The sequence below is a fragment of the Haliaeetus leucocephalus genome, unplaced genomic scaffold (assembly GCF_000737465.1).
Source record: "Haliaeetus leucocephalus isolate CR32 unplaced genomic scaffold, Haliaeetus_leucocephalus-4.0 Scaffold143, whole genome shotgun sequence".
In the NCBI taxonomy this organism is placed as follows: domain Eukaryota; kingdom Metazoa; phylum Chordata; class Aves; order Accipitriformes; family Accipitridae; genus Haliaeetus; species Haliaeetus leucocephalus.
The window spans coordinates 2,486,584-2,512,587 of record NW_010972579.1 but is presented as its reverse complement, the minus strand read 5'-3'; the positions used below and the strand labels follow the sequence as shown (position 1 = coordinate 2,512,587).

At 43.8% G+C, this 26,004-nt stretch overlaps 1 protein-coding gene across 1 annotated transcript in view; it reads left to right on the top strand.

Moving 5' to 3' along the window:
• FARP2 (FERM, RhoGEF and pleckstrin domain protein 2) overlaps positions 1–22,609 on the top strand; it is a 79,314-nt gene extending 56,705 nt beyond the window's left edge. Inside the window, exons 14-27 of the mRNA XM_010561246.1 lie at positions 2,363–2,541; positions 8,011–8,100; positions 8,798–8,931; positions 9,923–10,004; positions 11,041–11,278; positions 12,362–12,492; positions 13,300–13,368; positions 13,756–13,845; positions 14,549–14,631; positions 16,528–16,646; positions 17,333–17,496; positions 19,817–19,924; positions 20,724–20,875; positions 22,082–22,609. Of these exons, the coding sequence (XP_010559548.1) occupies positions 2,363–2,541; positions 8,011–8,100; positions 8,798–8,931; positions 9,923–10,004; positions 11,041–11,278; positions 12,362–12,492; positions 13,300–13,368; positions 13,756–13,845; positions 14,549–14,631; positions 16,528–16,646; positions 17,333–17,496; positions 19,817–19,924; positions 20,724–20,875; positions 22,082–22,172 (1,730 nt within the window). The 3' untranslated portion in view covers positions 22,173–22,609. The remainder of the gene's footprint in view (positions 1–2,362; positions 2,542–8,010; positions 8,101–8,797; positions 8,932–9,922; positions 10,005–11,040; positions 11,279–12,361; positions 12,493–13,299; positions 13,369–13,755; positions 13,846–14,548; positions 14,632–16,527; positions 16,647–17,332; positions 17,497–19,816; positions 19,925–20,723; positions 20,876–22,081) is intronic.
• Positions 22,610–26,004: the final 3,395 nt, after the last annotated feature.

The window sequence follows — 26,004 nt, the reverse complement described above, 5'->3', positions numbered from 1 at the left end:
TCATATTGAGTTTACATCAAACACTTAAATGTTAGCAAAAAAGCTAACCAGAGCTGCTCCATGACATTTTATAGTCCTTTCTAGAAAAGACAAATTTTAGAAGTCACATTGACCTCAGAAAGTCCCGTTGCAGAATGTGCCAGTTAAGTTGACAGCTTGTTACATGTTGCAGCTGTAACAGCTCCTTCCTGAATTCTATATTGCTTTCATCTTAGGGAAATAAACAGCAGGCTATAGGGTGTCCTGCTGTAGCTATCCGTGTGCAGGGGAAAGGCACTCCTGCTCCCAAAGAAGCTTGTTCTGCTTGTTGTTTGAGGCTGCTTGAGGAGCTGAATGTGCCCCTCATTTTCATAAATCACTCTGGCTTCAGGAAACAGGGTTCTTGCTCTCAGATACAAATGAGCAAGTGTTCGAAATGAATTTAATGGCCAGCTTCTGCTGTTGGAGGTGATAAAAACTAGAACAACTCGATTGAAATAGGCAGGCAGTGGAGTTTGTAGTAAATTATCTTTCGCTCCCCTGAACATTTCGTCTGTCCAGATACAATTCAAGTTACAAATTCTGGAATGTGTCACTACACCGTGTTAAATTCCAGGAATTTAAAGAAGCTCCACACCCCTGTAAGCTTGTAGATAATTTGTTTTTAAGCTGTTGTTTCAGCATCCCTGACATGTAAAAGCAAACTTCCAGTAAACTCCTGTCCGTGTGTAGGTGAAACAAATGCCAGACTTTATTGCTTTCCTGTGCTAATACTAAAATCGGTGGGAATGAAGAAAATGCCCAGGCAGAAGCAAAAATCTGCTCCAGAATGACTGTGCTCAGCTAGCGTATTAATAGTTAACTCCGCAGCCTCAATGATCTGAATCTCTTCCAGGTGACCGAGCGCAGCACTGTTTAGCTTCCTGCATTTGTCAATGTGAAAAAACGCGCCTGGGCTCCCTCGCCATTGTCATGCTGCCGGGTGCCTTGCAGTGGTTCTGCTTCCTGAGCCAGAGAGCAGCAGCTGCTCCTTCCAGGAGTGAATCACAAAGCTCCTAATGCCTTCTCCTCCAGCACATGTGCCCTGTGCCTGTGTCGAGAGATACTGGATATCCATGGGGGCTGATTTTTTTTTTTTTTTTTTAAAAGCCTTTTGGGGTGATTTTGAAGTAGTCTGGGAACTGGCAAGTTGGCATCTTTGGCTTCACTGTTCATTTTTCTGTTTGCCTTCGGTCAGGTGATTTAGCCCTTGCTCTCCGCTTGTAATGCGCAACAAATCATGCCAGGGAGGGTTGCGAGCGTGCTTGAGTGTTTGAACAGCACGGTGAAAGCCATAGATACTGAAGCGCTTGGTACCCTTTCAGTTGCCTGATCTGATGAAGCTTGCCTATTTATCATAGGGACGATCAGAAAAGAAAAATAGGTGAGCTTAGGTAGGAATTTTGTGGGCGTAGTGTGAGTAATTGGAGTGTCTGTTGCCTTCGTTTGGTCCCAAAAAGCAGAGCTTCTTGAACAGTCATTTTCACTGTGAACACCCGAGGGGTGTCCGCATGCTCTTTCTAAGGAGTCTGCAGAAGAGAGGAGAGGAGCTACTGTTCATAGGCTAAAGTTCACTGTAATGGTGTCAGAAATCTCTAAAGGGTCCACAAATAGAATAACAGTATAAAAAGAAGATTGACAGTTAATAATCTAAAGCAAACCAGTACATGTTATTCCTGCTTCAGACAGGTTTTGCTGTGCAAGAGGATCGTGTCCATCCAATTAATACTCAGTGCTGCAAAATTGTTGTCCTTTGAGAGATCAGTAGATTATTCATATGCTTAGAAGAGCCAGGAATTAAATCTCTTGCATGCTGCCTTTTTGAATAGCAATATGTTTTCCTCTCCTATTGGTACAATTGTGGAGATTCCCTGATTTCTGAATGAGCTTGATCTTCTGGACTGTAGTGGAATGATTTGTTGTAGCTTTTCCCTGGGGTGAAAAGTAATTCTTATTTTAAAAAGGAAAAATTAAAAGCTGTGTTCTTGTTACTGCAGTATAATCCTATATTGCAAACCCTGCTGCTGCTTAACAAAATCCAGTGGGATTTGAGCACTTTTTCCCAGACACTAAACAATTTATACTTTCCCTTAAATGCAGCTGTAAAGGTGTCTGTCCTTACTGTGCTGCCACATAACAGCTGGGTTGCACGGAACACTCCGTTTGCTTTGAGATACACACTTAAGTCTTTGGATGTATATGCCTTTTTTCTTTTGCCTTTTTTTAAAATTATAAGATTGCAATTATGGTTTACAGTAACAGTGGGTAATCGTCTTAGATGCACTGTCTTCGAAACCATTTTCTCTCCTTTTCCACTCCATCTTCTTGTTCTCTTCCCACCCAGGCATCCCGGTGGACCATCCTCAGCTCTCTTCCCTCATGCTGAAGAGTCCCCTGGGCTTGAACCCGGCTTTTCAGGTGAACTTGAACGCAGCTGGCCAGGGTTCATCTCCTCTTCTGAGTCCTGTCCTCAGTGATGCTGGCAGTGCCAGGATAGAAGAGGATGATGAAATGAAACGTAAGGTAAGATAATGACGTGACTGGGAATTTATGTCACGAGAAAAGTGATGGTGTCAGGTGAGGAGCTGTGCTTGCTGGTCACTGAATGTTGGTTGCATTATATTTTGTGGTAGAACAGATGTGTTTGGTGGCTAGTGTTAAAAACTCCAGTGCTGAAGGTTTGGTCGGGTCTGTGTATGTTGCTGTTGTGGCCAGAGTCCCCACTGCCCTCTTGGCATAGGGGTTGTCTTGGCGTCTGCTGCTGGGACCACCTTCTGCTGTTTTAGCAGGAACTGCTGCCCAGGGCCCCAGTGTGGCAAGGAGCTGTGCTTGAAATCTGCCTTTTATACCCCAGAATGGAAATGAGTTCAGATTGGATATTAGGAAAAGGTTCTTTACTGAGAGGGTGGTTAGTGCCTGGAACAGGCTCCCCAGGGAAGTGGTCACGGGACCAAGCCTGTCAGTGTTCAAGTTGCATCTGGACGATGCTCTTAGTCATATGGTTCAGTGTTAGGCAGTCCTGCAAGGAGTGGGGAGTTGGACTCGATGGTCCTTGTGGGTCCCTTCCAACTTGAGATATTCTAAGAGGCATGGCTTCTTGAGTGAGCTGTTTGGGGGGAAACAGTTGATACGTATTTGATGTAAAACAGTAGCGGTGCACTTGGTGCCTTTTGGGCTGTAATTATTACATTAGAATGCAAAAAACCCCTTCTCTTTGGGCTGAGACTATTGAATGGACACTGCAAAGCAGGTGAATTGTTCAAGGTGATTCTCGCCAGGGCAGTAGTCTGAAAGGCTGGTGGCAGAGGTGGCTGTCAATTCTGGAAATCGGTTGCCTTTGGCTCATTCAGTAATGAAAAATTGTGTCACGTGGTGACGTTGAACCTGGCCTTGTCTTTGCTGAATGCTGTCATGTTTAATCCGTGTCAGCTTACTGGACTGTGCTGTCTGTGCAAAGTGCTGTGTGTCACTAATAAAAATGTGTTCTAAAATAATTTCATTTACCAGCATAGAGAATAGCACAGAGCTACCACTTCTTAATATGTAAGATATGTTCTTCCTAGGTTCCTTACTTCCCACGCAGTCTTACCATGTCTCATTGGTCCATCTCACCATACGGTCGTCCTCCAAGCCATTCTTTCTAAGCATAACAGGACCTTTAGAGCGGTCCTGAGGTATCTCCCCTCGGGCTGTAGAGGACCTGAGCTCAACTTCAGCTCTCTCAGCAGCAGGCATCGTGGTGCATCCTCTTACACCCAGTCATGGGCTTCTTCAGCAGAGCTGGCTGTATCACTGGAGCTGCCCCCTCCATGGCTGACTCTTGTCTGGTGAAAGGCGGACAATGCTCTGGCCTTGTGGAAGCTCGAGGCTTGCTTTCTGAAAAGAGGGGGGGCAAAAATACCTCTGACTTTTGTGGCTGCAACAAGTCTCAAAGCAGGAACAACTTTGGGTCTTCAAGATGTGCTTATGTCTAGGTACTGATCCTTAGCCTAGGCCGCTTTCCTTTCTTTCCACCGGTAAGCACTGGTTGCCTTAACTGGAAACTCCCCGACACGATGTGGGGTTTTCCTCGCCCCCATGTAGGGCTCAGGATTCACCCTTGCTTTCTCAGGTAATCCTAATATAAAATGTTTTTGTTCTGGAAGGATTCCACCTTTAGTCTTTGAGACATGAACTTCAGCTCCTCGCTCTGTTCTTCAGCTCCACTGAAGGCCTCTCTGCCCCAGTGCATCATCTATATCCATAGCCTCTTGTGCACTGGAATGCTGCAGAGCCTTTCTGAAAGGTGAAGGAAGTGGTGGTAGTCCACAGATTCTGACCACTGTCTCCTGGGAGCTTCTCCAGAGTCTTACGTACTCTGTGCAGCAAGCCTCCTCTTGCCTATGCAGCAAAGCTGGTGTACTGCTTCATACTGACATCTGATCATGAGCTTTGGTAAGCAGTGGCTTCATGTGCCTCCACAGTTTTTCAAAATGATAGAGATGGCCAGATGTCAGTGTGTGATTCAGATTTTCTCTTTTATCCACACTGCACCATGTTATCAGGCTTTCACAGTGGTTGCTAGCAATAACAAGAATCTGCAACCACAGAATCATTGAGGTTGGAAGGGACCTCTTGAATCTTCTAGTCCAGCCAGCTCCTCTTCCTTAAGCAATGACTCCAAGCATTTAGATGCACTTGGGAGAAATAGATGAGTGTGTGCATATACATACATTGATGCATGCATTCTTTGACCACTTTTCAGATGTGGATGACAAACTACCAGACTTTGCCTTTGTAGGGGCATGGTATATACTGTTTGACAAACTGCACTCCACAGAACACTGCATTTTTCCTGGTGAGATAGAGAAGTCCACCTAACAGCAGACTTCCATGATCATTTTTCTGCAAGCTGCTTTTCTCCCCTTGCCTTGCCTGCTTGCAGAGGGAGAGTGAGCAGCCAGGTTTATTGACTCTTCGGTACTTGAGAAGGATCCAGGACCTTCCATTACAGTGCAAGGAAGGCTCCATCGTCCGAACTCAGTTCCTTATGGAGTCAGCAGCCACACTGTAATCTTATAGTTTTCTGTGCAGCCTTGAAGAAACTACCTTGTGTGCTCTTTACTCCTGCTCTTCTGCTTGCCCCATCCAATGTTCTGGTTGTCTTACCTCTGTCAGGATCTATCAGGCAAGAAGGTCACAGGCCCATGCTGTTTGCTGTCTTCACCATGTCTTTGGGTACTTCTTGGTGCCGGCAGGTGCGAGCTTGCTCACTCTTGTCTCAGCTGATGATCTGGAGATCCCTGCACTGTATGTCCTGACTCTCAACTGCTCAGGAAACACACAGAAATCTCACCACAAGCAAAGGTGGGATTGTGTGCACACAATACAGTGGAACACTACTTTTTCCAAGTGGGGATATTTGCCTTGACGCCTGCTATGATTGTAGGAATGTTTTCTTTGGACTTTGGAAGCAGACTGCCTCCTCAGAGAGTTCTTGTGTGTATTTTTTTTCAGACATGTATTGATTTTCTTTCCTCTTGCAGTGCCTGATGGGTAATGAAGGTGTTTCACAGAGCCCCTATTGCACTGTGACAGCCGTACTGCTTTTCGGTGCTTCTGGTACAGGGTCTGCCTAGCAGCTGCTGCCAGGACTCAGCACAGGGGATTCAGTTAGGACTGGTGCAAGACCAAAAAAAAAGAAAATTAAGGGCACTAAATATCAGCAGGGAGCAATTTGGAAAGCAGCAGGAACTTCAGAGAGTAAACAGAAAGTGATGATGCAGTGAGGAGGGAGAAGGGAAGAGAAGATGCTTGGGAAATGAAAAGCATCTTCTGTGCCTCAAGCTAGCACACGTCAGCTGGAGCATAAAGTGAAAACCTGCAGAAGTGCTCAAAGGTGATCTATGCAGGCTATGAAAAGCGTGAGGTTGTGGGCATGGTATGTTTTCGCATGCCTTCATGTTCTGTAAGTTTTCAAGGAAGAAACAATCCAGAAGAATATTTCTGAGAGTGGGGAAAAAGCACTCGAGTGAGGGCCAAAGCACAAGGTATGGACGGAGGACAGTCAGGGTCCTTTCCAGGGTTCTCAAGAATATACTGGTTGATATACATTGCTTGAGGGTAACTCTTTAAGCAACTGTTTAAATGGGTATGAGGTGGGGGCGGGTCCAGGTGAGCTGGGAGGCTGCTGGGGAGTCGCCAGAGAGGAGAGGTGATGCTGAGGAGAGGGATGAAGCCAGCAGATGCACATGTGTGCAGTGATGCTGTGCAGAGCTCGCAGCAGGGTCATCTCTGCCGAGGCTAGAGAGATGAGGCTCCCTGAGATCTCCTGTTGTCGCAGCCTCTGGTTGATTCCATAACCCAGTTTTGCTTTGCCTTGGGAAACTCTCTTTTTTCCATAGAAGTTAGTCCCTTAAGGGCATTGTGCGTTCTAATATCCTGTGCAGAGCCTGGGAGGAGGTGCACACAAAGCTGCGTTACACAAAAACCATACCTGTTTGGCAGTAATTCTCATATCATGTAAGAGGCAGCTGAAGTTATAGTCAAGCTAGTGTGTGTTGGTTGATTCCATTGGTTGATAAACAGGGTGTTTCAGGACAGGTAAGTACTGCAGGAGGAAGCTAGCTGGTAAGTGAGATAAAAGAGCTGTGTCACTTCGGTCTCCAGGGAGGTCAGAAAAATGATGTCCTTTCCTTTGGGAAGACGTTGTTTGAGAAGGATGCCCACTGAGGTTCAACAGCATTTTGAGGGTTTATGAGGCTACAGTCAGGTAAATAGCTCAAGAAAAAATAAAAAATACCTGAAGCCAAGATTAGGTAGGACTTCCCTGACACCAGGTACCTGAGACAGGTATGTTGAAGTTAAGAGGATGGCTGTGGAGGGAATAGAAGTGTGTCCTCTGGTTCCTCTAGGGAGGGTGCTGATGTGTGGGACTACACTAACTAGCATAAAATAACCTGAAAAGAGGCTGGATAGTTTCTCAAAATTAATTATTTGGGAATACACACCTCCAGGGATTCTATGTGTCTAAGATGGACTCAATTGATACATTACTGAGCAACCAGGAAAACGTCTCCTCCATGAGCAATATTGAGATGGAGGATTTAGAAGCACTGAGTAGCTGTGCTGATGGCACTGGAGGGCATCTCAAAGCATCTCTCAAAAGAGAATTTTTTATTAACTTGGTACGTACAAGGAAAAGGGAGAAATAATTTTCAAAGCTGTGTTACGCTCAGGAGGGGCAGAGATGGAGGCCAAATTTTGACGTAACTCAAATGGGTTTGCTGTCATTTATTTTTACTGGGTGAGGATTTGGCACAAAACTGTGGCACGACATAGTGAGCTAAGGAGACAAAGCAGCATCTTAGCTTGGAATGTGATTAGTTCCTTAATAGTATTTACGTGATTTTTTTAATAATGTATGTTTTCAGGTTAACTCTGATTTTGGTTCATTGCAACTGCAGAACATATCTCTTCACCATTTCATTCCTTTGTGCTTCCATGTCCATTCTGTCTTCTCTTTTCTTTAAATAGCAGCCCTGGAGCAACCATGCAGCCAGCAACTGATGTAGTATGATTTTTGTGTTTTCTTAACTAACTAATATGATCTTCAAAGGATTTGCGTAAAAGTTGTGCGTGGAAATAGAATAGTTTTGGAAAAGGACTGTGTTGCAAATCTGCTGTACTTTGATTAAAGAAGTGTTTAATACCTAGGAGACTTGGAATAACTGTTTCCATATTTTTGTGAAGTGCTCCCTTGATTTTGAAATAGAAGTTCATAAAACTGGTATATAATTGACATTATTTTTAAATAATCTTGAAATATAAATATTATTTTATAGCAAAGTCAGTATCTGAGAATACGGTACTGAATACAGAGATGTACGGTTAGTAATCAAGTGCTCCATTTGCACACAGCAAGGGGAAATGTATGTAGGGTTTGAGCTTGTGCTTAGTAATGAATAGAACATTTATATTTGAATACTTATTGATTACTGTCTGTTCTTTCAGCGCTATCCAACTGACAAGGCATACTTCATAGCAAAGGAGATTCTTGCTACAGAACGGACATATCTAAAGGACCTGGAAGTTATTACAGTGGTAAGGGCTTTTTAACTTTCTTTAATGCTTTTCCTTTTCTTAACAGATTTGTAATTGTTAATTTGGAAAAACTTGGACTTTTTTCCAGGTAGCAGAAGAAAGTCCTATGATAAAGCATAATCCATGAGCCATGTAGCATTACCTTCCTTGTTCCATAGGTCCTCATGTGGGAGAGCAGATATTTTCTCTGGACCTCTATTGTTAGCTCCAATTGCTACATTGCATATCATTTTGATTTGTAATATTCACATCCCTTCCAGAAATCAGGGAACCGAAAGTGATTAAAAGTGCAGTATGAGACACGCAACAAGATGTCTCTAGCTACTGAATAACTTGCACAGGGCTTCAAGTTTTATGAAAGAGCAGTTGTATCTGTGTTGAAGTGAAGGCAGTGGTGTAACATCAGCTGTGGCAGCCACTTGGTAACTGACTGTAATTTAGAGCCATTACCAACCATCTCATCATTGCTTGTGCCCAGAACCAATAAGCCTCATATTTGTAATGTTTGGCAAGGAAAGAAATTGCATCTTTTCATCTTTCCCAGATTATGTCTTCCCTAAATATTTCTCCTTCCTTCCTGCTGTTTCCCTGTGTACACACTTTCTCCCCCCCCCCCGCTGCAGGAGCAGAAATTTGTATGCTAGTGATTAATTTCTTAAATAGAAAAATTTGTCATAATTTATGATTTTTCTGGCAGTGGTTTCGCAGCGCAGTCATCAAGGAGAACGCTATGCCAGAGGGCCTGATGACATTACTCTTCTCTAACATAGACCCAATTTATGAGTTTCATCGAGGCTTCCTGAAAGAGATTGAGCAGAGGCTATCGCTCTGGTAAGCGTTAATAGTGCAGCGCATGGGCAGTGAGTGGGGGGACCTTTTCCTACATCCTCATGTCAAAATTGTACTTAATCTATATTTGAACTGGTATTTCTGCATGAGTAAAATCAAGGAAAAGGTCTTTTAATAAATTATAGTTTTAAAAACAGTACTAAATACAGTTTGCAAAGCCCATTTTTCAAGCACTGCCTTGTACATAATATCGCATGAATTGTACACCAGACCAAGGTTTTTGTAATCAGAGTTATTTAGGTTGGAAAAGACCCTTAAGATCATCGACTCCAACCGTTAATATAACCTGGTGGTGTCTCTCTAGCCTTAGAAAAGAGGAGGAACACAAGGTCAAAAAGAGAATGTGTGTTTTTCAACACTTTCCAGTTAATGAATCTCCAGGTGAAAATATAGGAAACACTTTTTTGTAATTAAGATTAGAGTTCAGTTCTTGCAACACAATTTATTTCAAAAAGCATGTTTTTAGTCTTTTAACCTTTTTATTACTTTCTCCTTACCTGAGATGTAATATATTAGACTATAATTACCATTCAAAAGGAGGTGGTTAATGTAAATGAAGTACAAACAAAAATAAATTCATAAATCCAGGTGGGATCATGTTGTGACATTTATTCAGAAGTCTGAGAGGTTAAACTCCCAAATAGACTTTCACACAAATTCATTTCTATTCCTTTCCCAGTGTTCTAAGCATGGCTTTGTTATTTTATGTAGCCTCCAGATTTACTGTACCAAGTTTTCAACCCTAACAGTGAAATGGGAATGTGAAGTGGTTAAAAATGGATAGAGGAGGCATTAATGTTAGTACTGCTTCCCTTAATTTTACTAAAGCAGTCCTTAAAATACACAGATACCCAGGAAGTGTTTCGTAAAGATTACGTCTTGAAGTACAGGGGAAGGTGGAGGGATGAAATTGACATTTCTTGATCTCCCATGTCCTGTGCCTTCTTATTTCATCTCCTTATGTGTGTTTCAGGGAAGGAAAAACCAATGCTCATGTGAAAGGAGATTATCAACGCATTGGAGATGTCATGCTCAGGAATATGCGTACTCTAAAGGTAGATAAAGGATTAAAAAAATGGAATCGCAGGATTGTTGAGTCGTTTTTTTCCTTTTGTCGAGGATGAGAGTTCAAGGTGTTTAGTATTTCCACTAAACTTGAAGTGACTTGCAAACAATTATTGTTGATAAACAAATTAAAAAGAAAATGTAATAAAATATCTACAGCAAGGGTTTATACCACTGTTGCTTATTTAACCACCTACATTTATCTTGAGAAAAGGTTGTTTGTTTATTGGTTATTCAGCAGAAGACAAAGAAAAACTATTTAATTAGCTCCACCATCTCTCCTACATTTGCACAACGCGAACTCTCCCCTATGGAAACACTGTTTCATAAGGTGGTTTAATTCCAAAATCCAAATATTTTTTTAACTGCAGAGTAGTTTCTTCTGAAATGAAGTCACCTTTATTTGGAGTGCCTTCATGGGACAGTTACGCTTGTGCTATAGCAGTGAAGTAATTATTCCATTAAAACCAGTGGCTTGAATAGGAGTGCAGAAGTGTGTGACTGCTATTCTGACTATCAGCGCTCTCTGTATTTGATATTTGCAGCAGGCATGGGCACAGTGCTGCACAGACACCTAGTTTGACCCTGACTGGGAGCTGCCTGCCAGTTTCTTTAATAGATAAACCTAGATGAGACAACCCTCTCAGCTCACTTCTGCCTGTCCTAGAAAAGTCTGTAATCAACAAGAATTGTCTCAGACTGTGAAGTATTAATGGGTGGTGCTACCGGCTGTTCTCATCAGTGGCACAGGAAGGCACAGCTGCAGTAAACAGCAAACAGAGGACAACCAAGCAAATATTTTTATTTTTGATACTGTTGTGTTTTTTTTTTAAATGAAGTTGTTGAAATATAATGTTGTTAATGCTATTTTTGTCAGTATTTAGGAGAATATATGCAGTCTTGGCTTATATAATCATGGTCAGAGACAAAAGTAGAGCTGGGATTGGATGTTTTTTCTTACTCACTGTGAAATCTATGAAAGACTGTTTTCCTTTGAACCGAGTAATTTTTTGTATGGTTCAACAGGAGTTTACTAGTTATCTGCAGAAGCATGATGAGGTCCTGACAGAACTGGAGAAAGCAACTAAACGCCTAAAGAAGCTGGAAACAGTTTATAAGGAGTTTGAGCTGCAGAAGGTTTGCTACCTGCCTCTCAACACGTTTCTGCTCAAACCGATCCAGAGACTGATGCACTACAAGTTGATCCTGGCGAGACTTTGCAAGCACTACACAGCAGAGCACCGGGACTTTGCAGATTGCCGGAGTGAGTGAGCACTCAGCTGTATATGTGCAAGGCAGAAACCCGCTCCCATGTACATAGAAAATTTTGCCCGTATCCTGTGGGAGACAACAAGCTTTACATTTACAAGTTCAATGTAAACACTTTTTCTCCATTCAGGACCTCTCTGACTCTTGCATGCAGGTCTGCAAAATACACAGGAACTTTGATTTAGATTGCTGAAAACACAACTGCTTAGTGAATACTGTAATTTAAATATCCTGGGGAAAAAAAACAGAATACACCAAGTAGAACAGCAGAAAACTGACAGAAGGCAGATTAATTAAATTTAAAAAAAAAAAAAAAAAGTTTAGCTTATGTTTTAAAACTAACTTAGTTTTTCTTCAAGGTTTTCGGTACCAGGTTTCACTACCCTCCTGCTGTGCTCTAGTGCAGGGCTTCGAAACTTTCTGCAATAGATGGAAAATTGCCTTAACTGCTAGTTTGGAAAATGAAGAACAACTTAGATGTAGACTCTTCCCTTTGCATAGAATGAATGCTTTTTCTGGCATTCCAGAAAGTGGTTTTCTCGTGGTAATCTTGATGGATCTTAATGTTTCAACCAAAGCTGGAAAATTAGCCATTTTCTTGTCCCCTTTTATAGCAGGGGAAAAAAGTAGGGTTTTTTAGGAACTCTTCGTCATTTATAAGTAAAAACATAACAAAAAAATAATTGCTTTGTGGTGTCAAAAACTTGCATAGTATATTCCATTCATTTATAAAGTCATCTTTGGCAGAAACAGTTGGCTTCAATTTTTTAATTTACTTTTGGCTATGTGGTAAATAGTTATTATATGTGCAAAATCTGAGATACCCAGTAATCTCCAGAAGTATAGGAAGTGCTATGAAGTTGCTTGCTCATCTCCATTTTACTCCTAGGTAGCTATAAAATATGCTTTAAGAAGTTGGCAGTTGGACTAGATGATCGTTGTAGGTGCCTGCCAACTGAACTATTCTGTCCTATTCTAAATCTGACTATGAATTTCAGATTCAGTTTTCCAGGGATAAAACTGGTGGCCGGGGTTCGTCTGCTCTGTTCTGATCCCCTCGGTGCCATTTTCCTTACAGATGCACTGAAGGAAGTCACAGAAATGACATCTCGGCTGCAGCACAGTCTCATCCGCCTGGAGAATTTCCAGAAGCTAACAGAGCTGCAGCATGACTTGATTGGTATAGATAATCTCACGGCACCTGGTAGGGTAAGTACCTTTGCTTAGTTTTTTTAGAGCCTTTATTGTTTTTATTGCCGAGGAAGTGCCTTTCAACCATGTATTTGCCATCACTGCCTCTCTGTTTTATGGAATGACTGTGAAGTCTTTGTATAATTGTCTTTGTGGTAGGTCCCATAGGTCTTGGTGATGTCCTAGAGAATAGATCAAAAATGCTTCTCCTTAGACTCCGGCTATGCTTTTGTGTTGACAATACAGCAGATTCTGAGTATACTGGGGTATGGTGCTCTGTGTTTGAGTGGGAAGCAGCATGTCATGTACTTGATAGGAAATCCACTACCAGGTCTGCTTATGTCTGTCTGCAGACTGAGACTGCATGGAGAACGTAGCGATGGCGAGAGCCACGTCACTGGGCAAAACCAGTGTCGGTGACTCTGTTTTTCTAGGAGTTTGTTTAGTTCCTGCTTGGTTTTTTGTTTCTTTGTTTTTGATAGATATACTGAGCGTAAGTACAGGAGCATCGCATATGCTTTTGGGATGCTATGGCAATCACTGCAGTGGGATGTAAGTGTAATAGGTGAACTGCTGGTGTCCGACAGGAACTCTGCTCCTTTTCCTTCTCTTGCTTGCTTGATTTAAATGCTGGTTGCAGCAAGGAGCTGATTCATGGTACAAAACAGAAAGAAAGGTGTCATCTGGCATTTAACAAATCTGTTGGCGATCATTGCTGGGTACCAATCAACATCTGTATATTCTGGGATGGGAAAAAAACACCATTAAAATTCTCTGTGTTTGGGAAAGATCAAGCTTTGCGTAACTTCCTATTTTCCACTGCAGGAGTTTATCCGGGAAGGTTGCTTGTACAAGCTCACTAAGAAGGGTTTACAGCAGCGGATGTTCTTCCTGGTGGGTGTTGCTTCTGGTTTTCATAAACCCAAAGTCTTCAAGATAAAGTTGTCGTGAAAGTGTGTTTTCATGTGTTTGTGATGAAAATCAGCAATCCCTCACCCTGAGGGATTTTTAGATAGAGCGTGACTGTGACAATACTGTCTGTTCAGCTTGTTTCCTTAATGGCACATAGTTTTAAGAGAATTTTAAAAACTAATTGTCTCTCTTTGTAAGTAAATGAAAGAGTGGTTTTAAGGAGAGTAGGCCAAACTGATTTGAGATATGGTGTTTTCTCATGTGTCGACAGTGGCCTTTAAACAACAGATTTTTAAAAATATGTCAAAACATACTTGGACCTACCTGCTGTCTTCAGAATATTGATTGTATTCTTTCTGCCTTTTTCAGTTCTCAGATATGTTACTGTACACAAGCAAAGGGGTTACAGGGACAAATCAGTTCAAAATTCACGGACATCTTCCTCTGCATGGCATGTTGGTAAGTGGTTTCAAGTTGCATCACAGCATTAAGGAAGTGACTTTGCCTTAAGGCCGGTTGAGGCATTCCTTCAGGGCACGAGGACCAACGCCACAAGCTGCTCCCAGGCCAGTGACGGCAGCCTGTGGTGCTGCTGGCCGTGGACTGGACCTTTGCGTGCCACAGCCTGTGTGTCAAAGACTTGTCTGCAGGTATTACGCTTGTTCCTTCCATCGCATTAGCAAAACGGCTGGAGCACCCTTTTGACCATTCTTTTTCATGCTGCTGTGAGAGGCTGATCTGGAAATTGGGATTTGTCCTGGTGTTTTTCCCCTGTGCACACACCTAGGCATATAATCAGTCCTCCTGCCTCCCCACCCCCCTATTCTAATGGGACTGTTCTTTCTGTGTTTGATTTGCAGCTGATAGTGCTCGACCCACCGGTAAGTAATAAGCTGAATCCTGCTCAGAACCCTTCTTTTCTTGCCCTGTTGGATGTGGTGCTGTGCCACTAGAGATGCGGCAGTAGAAACGCACAATATAGATTTTCACGTAGAGCCAAAATAGACTTGAAGTAGGTGGTATTCCTAAAAGAGTAGCTGTTTTGCACTTACTGCAACCAGGTTGTAATCATATTTGACTCAAATTCCTAGCCAGCTAAGGACAGTTTTAGTGTTTGTCAGTCACCAAGCAGTGATGAGAAAACCCTTTTATTTTTCTGCAGGTGGAGGAGAGTGAGAATGAATGGGCCGTCCCACACTGCTTCACCATCTATTCAGCACAAAAAACCATAGTGGTTGCAGCAAGGTAACATTTATTTTCTCAGTTGCCTGTAGGTTTGATAGCTGCCTTCTCCAAAGAGTTACTGTTCAATTGTTTGGTGCAGGGCCAGGGTGGTGTGTCATGTGTCCTCTGGAAAGCATGACTTCAAAACAAACACAGGACACTTCACAACTCCTTTATCAGTGTTGCGTTTTGGGAAGGAGTAGTTTATGTCACTGAATTGTGTGTTATTAAACACCCAGCAGCAGTGATAATGTTGCCATTGTGATGTTTTCTAGTTAGCAGAGTTGTTGGTGTCATCCTTTAAACAACTGCTATAAAGCAGGAGACAAAACAAAATCTAAATGTACAAGTATTTTAGAGACCCCAAAAGAATTAAAATCCAGAACATGCAAATGGATGTAACGAGGGGAGAATTCTGGCATGGATCTCATGGAGGAAGCTGGGAAGGGAGAGGAAAAATTAAAGGCTGGCTTGGAGAGAAAACTGTTACCATTTCAGTGTAACTTGTCCCTGTGCAGTGAGTTTCGTTTCTTTTTTTACTTTATATCTGAAATATATTTAGGATGTCTACTGAACCTGTTCTCTCAGGATCAGCTTTAGGAGGTTTTTGTCCCTCTGCAGGTCCCCTAAAAGGCAGCTGGAGTTGGGTATGCTAAGAATGCAGGATGGGAGCACTAAATCTCAACCTTAAATTTATAGTGTTATTTAGTGTTTGATAACCTGTTCTTGAAAAATAACCATGACTGAACATTTATAAATCAGGTATGTAGTGGCACAGGAGCCAATACTTCTTGGTATGCAGACATATTCAGCAAGCAAAACTTTTTTTTTTAATTCCAGCCTAATGCCTCAAAATGTCAATTATTTTTAAGATCAACCGCTTCTCAGCAGCTGCGAATCAAAAAGTGCTTGAAAGGTTCTTATATTTGGAAAAATAGATATAATTTTTACCTTGTCATAACTTAGAAATAGCTCAAAGGTGGTTGTTTTTCTTATGTTACCTCTCCCTACCTGTCAAAAAAAAAAAAAAATTGCTGCTGGGATTAGACCATGCATGGAATTTTCGGTCTAAATTAAAAACTTGCAGAAAAAAAGAGATAGTTACCAAAAAAAGTCCCACAGACCCTCCCAAGCAAGAGTGTGTAACTGTATATAGCAGTTCAAACAACAATTGTGCACACAGCAAATGTAGCCAGAGGTAAAAAATAAATGCTGTGGCGATGTCTGAAGGAAAAGCTTATGCTGTTGCATGCCGCTGGATATAGATACACATATATGAGCTGTAAAGCTCTTACCCTGTAATCATGGTGTGAGCCACATAACCCATAATGGAAACTATGTGGGGTGAAAGAAGTCCTCATCTTCCTGCACTCTGTGTTTTGCTTGCTTAAGATATAACGTAAATCCTCTGTCCCGTTTAAAAGATGTGCTGTCTTTCAGGTTGCCTTTTATCCTGCAAAAAAATCCTTTCCGGTATGGTCCTACCACCCATCTCCTGCTTTTTGCAGGGAAAACATGATTTCATGTTTGAAATAACCGACCAGCTATGAAGCTCTCTGTACGAAGAACAGCGATGGCCTAGACCCCACAATTCCTCTTCTGAGTCCGATAGCTCCAGAGGGTGCTATTATGTGACCCTCTGGCTGTCTATTCATTTGCTTTGCTATGAAGTCCCAAGTTTTTAATGGTTATTTCAGTCTTGTTTCAAGTCTTGAAAGTAGATGTGAAGGCTGTATGAGGTCAGCTTCCTGTCTGGAAAGCTCATGCTTTGGAGGAATTTTTATGTTATTTTTATTTTTTTACTGGAAAGGGACTGCTGCTTGTATTGGGCAGTGACTTGTGCCTTCCTTTAGCAACCTAGCATTCTGTCACGGCTCCTAGCTGGGTTGGTCTCCATTAGCACTGTTTGTCTTGCAGTACCCGTCTGGAGATGGGGAAGTGGATGGAAGACCTAAATATGGCAATTGAAATGGCCAAGAAATCTACTGAGAAATCTGACATGCTTCTGGAAAACTCAGTATGCAATCGCTCCAACAGTAAGTGGTGTTTCCTGCCTTCTTGAAAAGCATCAGTTGTCATGTCCTTTTCATTTTTCCTATTGTGAATTTGATGACATAAATGGAGTATTTTTATAATTCACATGGTAATGGAGAGTTAATTGTGCTTTTGTTTTGTTTTAATCAAAAGAAATATGCTTGTCTTCCTAGACTGATGTTCCTGGTAGCTTTAAATGCAGCAGAGATGCCCCAGTTGCAGAATTGTTAATTTTATAAGGTCCTTATTCATCTCTTACTTAAATTTTTCTCAGTTTAACCACATAGGGTATTTTCTTGTCCAGAAATGTGGTGCCTTTGGAGATCAGCTTTTATAGCCCAGCATTCTCTTGCCTGTCTCTGGTGGTGGTATGGACGTGGTGAAACATGTAGTGTCCCTTCGTGGAGCACTTCTTCCTGTTCTTCACTAAGAATCTACTGAAGATGAAGTGTGGAGATGTTTGTTTGTTTTACACAGCATTGAGTCAGCTGTCCCAAGCAGAGCTGAGTAATGAAAGCCAAAATGATCTGCTCCGAGTGGCCTTTAGGAGCTGTGTAACCAATTCAAGTTAATGTATTTTAAAACTGAACCATTGCAAGAGAAAACAGTTTTTCTCAGGAATCCCTGCTTCTCTTGCTCTTTGCATTGCACACTTTTCTTAAACTGCTGCTGAATTCTCCTCCCCCAGGATCCTCTGATGAGGTCTCTCTAGAACAGGAGTCCGAAGATGACATACACTCTTCTCGTAGCTCCTTGGACAGGCAGAGCCACCACCGTGCCAACACAACCATGCACGTGTGCTGGTACCGCAACACGAGCGTCTCCATGACTGACCACAGTGTGGCTGTCGAGGTACCTGCAGGGTGCAGCTCTCACATCTCACTCTGTCTGCCCAGCCGCTCGTCCTCCATCTCCCATTTCGCCTTGGCAGAATTTCATCTCTGTGTCCATGGGAGAGCATGGGCCATTAAAAGGCCACTGCGTGCTTGCTCCCCTCTGTGCATGTCTGTGTGTCCGCATACGCACGCTCTGCTCTTCTTGCAGCAGGGCTTTGCTCGGCAAAGGCACTGAAGGAGAGAAATTTTACAGGAAACCCAGGATATCCTAGGACTGAATTGTTCCTTTGGGTTTCATCAGCCTAGCTGAAGGAGAAGTTACCTATCTGTGATATTTCGCTTTAGAGATTGACTGCTATCCTGAGATCTGGTTAGCTGCTGTGCTGCACCTAGAATTAAGAAGAGTGCTTTAAGTTTGGTGGGAATATGACTTCTCTGCCCTTCATTCATGGGCAGGAGTGAGCAGCAAGCATTAGAAAGTGCCATTTGACGGCAGTCTCGTGTTATGCTGAACAGAGATTTATTATGTGCCCGCTGAGCTGCTGTTACCTTGGGTCTTGCCACTCAGCATGGCTTGATGCAGAGCTGGTGGCATGTTTTGGTACCGAGTCCTGCAGATTTTGAAACAAATGTCTGTTCAGCATTCCTTATGCAGAGCACTGCTTGCACTGGCACTACGATTTCACTTCAGGCGGCAGTCTGGCAAGGTTGGTTGGGTAGGACATCTGCATGCTTGGAAGACTTCCAGGAGTGGGACGGACCCTAAATACCATGAAGAGAAAGAGGAGGTCACTAACTAGACAAATGGCAATGGGGCAAGGTGCTGCATCTGTGTATTTGTACCTTCCTACCTTCCCTGCCCTTGCCATTAAGGCACTTTTTGTTTAATGAAAGGAGTTAAAAGGGCACTGAAGCTCCTGAGTTTTCATGATGTAGAGAGCTTATCAATCAGCTCAGTAAAGGAGGTCCTGCAGGTGTTACCTTGGCTTAGGGTCCAGAAGTTGGGCACTTTAGCTAGCAAAGAAAGCAGTTTCTGTCAGAGGGGACAAGCCTTCCTTTCCCGGCCGATACCCTTGTGAAAGGCACCATCTTGCTGTTCTGTACCTGGATAATGAGGCCATCATGCTACAGGCTCTGGGACTTAAATGTGTGAGTTCTTGCAGCTCACTCTCACTTTCATCTGTTCCATGTTCTAATACCATCATTTTTTTCACAATCCATTTTCCTTTAACAGACACCTTTCTCACATCGCATCGCTTCTCTTATCCTAATGTTCTGTTTTTCTCTTTCTCTCCCCCTTTTCTCTGCTCAGTTTTCTGCTCTCTTGCTGTTTCTCCAGAGCTTCCTCCTCGCTATTTGCTGGGCCAGGCCCAACGGCCCAACACAATCACCCATGTTTGTTGGTACCGGAACCAGAGCCTATCCCTGTCTGATTACCTGTGCATGATCCAGGTAAAAATGCCTCTCAGATTCTGTGCTGGTGGGGAGGAGCCACAGGGTGCCAAGGAAAATGTACTGCTGCTTGCTTCGTAATTGCTCAGTGAGCCCACATGTGCTGGCGTGAGGATGCCCCAGCCAGCCAGCGGCAGAGTTGTAACGTTGCCTCGCTGATACAGGATTTCCTCCTATTTATGCTTCCCAAAATGGTTCTCTGTGTAAATCTGCTGCATATCCAGTCTTTTTCTCTAATTACAAAATCCATTTGCTGTCATTCCATGCCCTAGGTTTCTTTATCCTGCTGCCCAAGCGCTGGGTGACTCTGACTCCCGAGGTGGCAATGTTCAACCTCCCTGCAGCCTGCTTGCCACGCCAGGCTTGGCTTCGCATAGCTGCCACGTGTAGCTTGTCCGCAACTCTGGCACCCTCTGTTTCCTCTTCTGCTTTATTTTCCTGCTCACACAGTGTGTTCTACATGGTTTTTCTGTACATAAAAAAGGGTGGCTGAAGGGATGGACACCCTCGTGGCTGTCACCGTTCCCCTGACCGTAGGCCACAAAGGAGAGCGGTCGCTGGAGGGACGAGTCAATGCAGCACCATCCTGTGTGCTGCCTGACACTGCGCTGAGATACAGCGAGCGCTTAAATGTAAAGAGGAACTTGCTATTAGTGGAGAGAAATCACTAATTCGTTCACAAGAAGATAGTTGTGAATTGGTAAACTGAATATACAAAGTCAGTCACCATGTGAAATACCTGGGAGGCCTTTTACAACAGAGGAGCAAGTGCAGGATTGGTTATGGCAGGCAGCCTCAAGCTTTTTATCTGCGGTAGCTGCTGTCTTTTTCTGAAGGGCAGCAGCTTGTGGTTTCATAGTAGTTTTCTTTTTGTTCTGTGCTAGAACCAGCTCTCTGGATACTTGCTGAGGAAGTTCAAGAACAGCAATGGCTGGCAGAAACTGTGGGTCGTCTTCACCAATTTCTGTTTGTTCTTCTACAAAACGCACCAGGTGAGCAAATGCAGCTGAGGGGGGACTGTGTTTGGGCTGTTGGGGGGAACCTGGAGGTCCTTGGCTTTCTGCTCCGGGTGCAGCTCACTGCTGTTTGAAGGGGAGCGACAAGTGGAAGAGGAGGTAGTTTGTAACAAAGCCGGTCTCTGTAAGGCCATGGGCCCTTATTGCAGAATTTAATCAGGATTTCCAATTCTTTTGATAGTACCGACCTTTTGTCGGTGAGGGGGGAAATGTCTCCGCATGGCAGGGACTAGTGGAGATGAGGGAATTGGCAGCATTTGGTCAGTCTCTGTCCATTTCTCTCCCTGCTGGGCTTCAGCACAGTTTAACAGGCATTGGGGATTTTCCTGCTCACGGTGCCTTCAGCACCTGCTTGGTAACGGAGTGTGCTGCAGTGCAACCTGTGCATTTTCATTTTATTAACCCAATAAACTGTGTTTATTTTACTCAGGCTTCTTGCCTTGAGGGCACATTTCTTTTGGGAGGGATATTTTAACTTTCGTGTTGGATTTGTGCTTGGGGTTCCAGAGAGAGGATGTGGAGGGGGAAGGGGGGAGCCCAGAAGGCAGCAACGGGCAGGGGAGTAGAAGCAAGTAACTCAGGAGTTGGGGGGAAGGTTTTATTATATGCTATTGGCAGCTTCGCAAAAGATAAAAGACTGCTCCTCCTCCCGTTCTTACCTACACAAAAATACAAAGACCTTACCTGTACAGTGCAAAAGAGTGAGTGTGCGTTGGGTTGAACTGTGTGGCCGGGGATGCCTTGCACTAAGGGCTGGGCTATTGGGCTGTTCTAGGACGATTATCCCTTGGCCAGTCTCCCGCTGCTTGGCTACGCAGTCAGCTCCCCTGTAGAGGCAGACGGCATTCAGAAGGATTATGTCTTCAAGCTGCAGTTCAAGTCCCATGTGTATTTCTTCAGGGCTGAGAGCAAATATACCTTTGAGAGGTAATTTCTGTTTTGTGTGTCTGTCTTGGTGTATAACATGCTGTTAACTCACTGGCTGATCATCCAGAGGCCTCTCTTTTCTCCTGACTACATCCTAGTCCAAGTGACCTTACAGCACATTCTCAGTAATAAAGTTCCCTTCCTCTTCCTACCACCGAAGTTTGGAGATCCCTCCTCGGCCAGAACCGTCCTCCTTGCAGGGGAAAGCCAGTGGTTATGCTTAGAGCTGTAGGCTCTGCTTTGTCTCAGGGGTCTGGGGCTTCCTTGGAGCTGGGGAGCAGCATGGGTGGAAGGGTTGTGAGATATTCACCCCACAAGGTCTTGGGAGTCAGATTTCTAGATTAATGAGAGGTCTGGCAAGAATACTTTTTTTGTTTGTTTGTTTTTCCTCTTGATCTCTGGAAACAAGTGTTATAACACAAGGCTGAGAGCAACAAGTGCAGTGCTGCTTTTCACTTTACTGCTTTCTCTGTAATGATGTTTAGCAGTGCTGTTAGGGGCTTCCACACATGGTCCAAAGTGAATCATGTTTGAAATGCATCACGTACAAAACTTTGCTATTACATTAGCTGTTGAAAACCCTTGCATTGCATTTTGCCGTGCAGGGGAGTAGCAATTGTTTTGGAGTGTGGTTTTATTGAGAAGGTGCCACATACTTCCCCTTTCATTGAGAGAGTATCACACACTTGCGAGCAACGTACAGACCAGCTACCCGAGACAGCAGGGTTGTGTTCTTTAATCCACTGGTCTCATGTAGTGATTTGAAGGAAAAACTGTCTAAATCACAATGGACGTTTGTCTTGCTTTTTTCACTGTTGCTTTGCTTTCTTCCATATAAGCAAGTCTGTTACATAATTTACTGTAAGAAAAGCAATCCATTGACTAAGGAAAATTTTTGTCAGCCTGTCCTCCCCAGTAAACACATTCTGTATACTTAGAAGAGAATACAGTGTGGTCTCATAAGAACTCTCTGGAGCTCAAAGCACTGTAGAGCTGTTACTTGGACAGGCAACTGTGTTCTGAAGTGTATTTGCCACATCTCAGGCTATTCATTTGAAGAGTTAGTTTCCTAAAAGAATTGTAAAAGAAAAGTACAAAACGGATGTTTTGTGAGGTTTGGTGAAAGGGGTACAGCTCATAACTGACGGACAAGATTAGGCATCTGTGAGCAAGGAGTTGAGCATTTCTCCTGTCCTTTCTTACCAGGTGGGTGGAGGTGATCAAGAGAGCCACCAGCTCTCCAGCCAGGTCAAGCCTGCTGCTTCCAAAGGACGAGAAGGACAGTCACACAGACTGAAGCAGGGCAGAGCTGGATCTGCTGTAAACATCAACAAAAGAGGCAGGTGGAAACAGGAGTCTCTGGAGTTGATAAAGCAAAGAACCAGGAAGCTCATTTCCACCTGGTATGGAAAGTGGGAGCAAGGGAGTTGCAGATGGGGATCACATCCATTCCCAGTGGTATGGAAGAGGGTCAAGTCTGTTCCAGTTGAACCTACTTAGAGAGAACCTAACAACCGCAGAGCTCCGGTGTGCACACATCGTGGAAGGTTTATTGTTCCAGTTGTACCTGTACAGTAACACCCTTGCCTGCCCTGAAGGCAAATGCCACCTTGTTTTTACATTTTGACTTGGATTGTCAGCATATATGGAAGAAAAATAGCAGCTGTCAGTGGTGCGACTGGCTCACAGGTGTTGGAGCCAGGGCTTGCTGGCTCCCAGAAGTTCCCTTCCCCTGATGCTCGGCATGGCTGGCTATACAACTGCTGTCTTGCTGCTGTTAATGTCAACCTGCCAGCACAGTCGTCTCAGACTATCGGAATCCACAGGTGTATTAGCTTAAACACAGTTCATTTTGAACAGAAACTGCACCTCTCATAGAACAGCTCTGCTCTTTGGAAACTGCCATGGTGGCAATTTTCCAGGGGAAGCAGGAGGACTGAACCTCTGCTAAGCTGTTGAGGTTTTGGTACATTGTGGGTCAGTACAGGTAGGGCACATGGTTTTTCCTCTGATCTCTGCTATGGCGCATGCTGAGAGGGTCAATCGCTATTCTCTTATCACAGCTCCAGAGTTTCTTTATCCTGTAGTAGGCATTATTTAAGGCATGGGATGGCAAACACACTCTCCACCCATACATGGGCGATGTTTTCAAGGCATTTGAGCAATATAGGAGAACAAGCTTCTCTGAAAGTCACTGTTGCTTGTGCTTCTGTGTCACGTAAAGACTCCTGCAAATCCCTATTCTTACCTTTGAATTTGGGGTGGGATCCATCTTCCATTTCTCGTGAAGGTGTAAAAGTCACTGGATTCCAGATGGAGCATTAGTGTCTTTGGACTCTATTAAATCTCTGTATTAAATCTGAAATGTTTGCAGTTCGTTCTGTTTTTGTAAAGCTGTCACCTTTGGTTGCCTCCACAGAAGGACTGAAATAAGCTAAGTGCCACAAAATGCTGTTGGACATGGCTTGGATGGGCTCTAGGGACTCTGCTTTTGTATTAGATAGAAAAGTATTTGTGTACTAGAAGAAGGATCAATGGAGTGGTGTAGTGAAAGAAAAAGGAAAGTGTTGCATGTTGTGAGGATGGAGGAATGTGGCGATCCCTGTGAAAACGGGAAGCACAGAGGCCAGCATGTGCATTCTCCAAGGCTGTTTCAGGTTATGGTCTAAAACATGTGTGGGATGAGGACTGCAGAAGGGGGTTCCGGAGGGATTTTCCAGACTGCTCACTTGGCATTTGCATCCTAGAGAAGATGAGTGACTGCAGATCCAGCCTTCACTACCACTGTCACAATGACCATTGTCCCATGTAAGTTAAATGTACTTAATTTATTAGTGTCTTTTTTTAATTAACTGTTGTAGGTGTATACGTATGGATTGACTAGACATGTTATAATGCAGCTGAATATGACTGTTGAAAGTAAATAGCATCTTGGTATAAAAGTCTCTCAGCCTCTTATTCTTGAGCCCACCATCCCCACCCATGGCCACGGTCATGGGGAGGCAGATGGCATCTGTGCAGGAGCAGTGCTGTTCTTTGGAACTGAGAGAAGAGGTTTCACTCTGCTGATAAATGGGTCTTTGCATTCAGTGGTTTTCCTTGGACAATGCTGACCGCTCCTTTGTCACAGTCACATACTGGAGTCACTTAGCAGGAGTGCTTTCCTCTTTCACAAGAGCTCTCCCATGCAATTACTGCCCGTTGCTGGTCTCCAGCGGGGAAGCTCTGCAGGAGCAAGTCGCAGAGAGGAGGAGCAGGGTCTCTGTCAGCAGCTGGGGGTCTTGGCACTTAGCCAGCCTCTAGTTGCACTCACCTACTGTAGCAGGGCCTTCTAGCACCAGGATTCAAGGGTTTTTTTTTTTTCACTGTTCAAGTTACGCAGTAGTTTTCCAAGACTGTGGTTCTCAGCTCACCCAGCATCAAGTTCTGCTCCATTCGCAGCAGAGAGACAGCACTAAGTCAGAATGATGTGGAGGAGGTGTCAGAGCTGCCTTTATGGAGCCTGTAAGTGGCACCTGGCTGTGGGGGGGCAGCTCCAGGGCAGGGCAGGAGGAAGGGACTGACAAACACCACCTGAAATTCAGTGAGGATAAATGCAAAGTATAAAGATAAATGCCACCCTCTGTGGCACAGGCTGGGGCCTGCGCAGCTGTGGCACAGGCTTGGGGCAGAGGCCCTGGGGTCCCCAAAAGCAAGCTGTGTTGAAGGGCAGTGCACATGCTCTGGTGTTTGTGTTACAAAAGCAAGGCCTGGCTAATTGCCAGAAGAGACAAGGGCAGAAGAGCAGGAGAAACGTGTTTCTGCAAGTGCGGTGCAAGAGCGTGTGCAGTGTTTTCTGCCTGAGGATGAAATAGCCTGGTATTTGGCCCTGGTGCTTTTAATTTTTTTTTTCTTTTAACTAGCTGACAGAGGTAGCTTACTTGCTTAACATCAGCTAGACTTTGTCTAAGCTACCTCGATAAATCAGCTGTCAGTCTCCCTAGCATCATGCATAAAGATCAGACTGAAATGTACCAGGTGTTATGGGTAGATGGAAGGAACTGTACAAGATGGCCTCACCCTCAGCAAGCACCATGGCGGCTTGGCTTTTGTACACTCCCTTGCAGTTCCAGACAAGTCTCTTCCCCCCACACTTGTTTTTCCATCTTGTATCATAAGGAACACTGCTTTAGCCTGGAACACAAGGAAACAACTTCAGACCTTGAGAAAAATGATCAAAGAAAGAACACAGTGGAAGGACACACCCTAAAGGTGTTGGTGCATGACTGTTAAGTACTTACATGGCTAATCCACAGGCTGTTTGAACACCTATGCTCTATTTATCCTCCTGTCACATCCATGTAGCAGAATAGTACTGTTACAACTCCTGTTGCAGGAGAGATGCAGTGAGCAGAAGTCCTTCCTTAAGATTTTTGGGCAACTGAGGAGTAGATGATCCTGAAGTTGCTTATGTGTATTAACCTGCAGCTCAATATTTCCTGTCTTGAGGATGTGTGTGCTATCTACAGTGGCTGAGGTGTGGTCCCTGAAAGAGGAGCCTCTGGTGCTAGCTGACCAGAAACCAAGGTCAGCAGGCAACAGAAGTCCCTTCTCGGGTGGAGAATGCCATTTAAAATGCAGGAGCACAGGCTCTAAAAGCCAGAAACTTCACTATCCCTGGCAAAACTGCTTCCCTCTTACCTTGGCAAGCTTTCAGATGGATGAGGATTTCAGTGTCATAGCAGTTCTTCTGTGCAATACCATGTAGTATTTTAATTTTACCAGAATCCTGCAGAAGTATTTTTGTCTTTGCTACAATCATGAGCAGTTTCCTTAGAGCACTAGGAAAGAACAGAATACAGCTGCTCCTTACTAATTGGTTTCTTGCTAGCAGGATGTATGTTAAGGGAGAGATGAACCCTTGCTCTTGGGACCTCATGGCTTAATATCCATGGTCTCATTTCATTTCAAAAAGCCATCCTTTCTGGTAAATGCTACCAGTGTTCCCTGCTTCCCGTGGGGCTGGCTGGCTGTCCTTAACTCAGTGTAAGAGAGTCCTCCTTCACTGCTTCAGAAACCAGAGCAAGTTTTTGCAGTAGTTCCTACCATGTGTTTAATGCAACTTACCAGAGCTGTTCTGGCAACTGCTC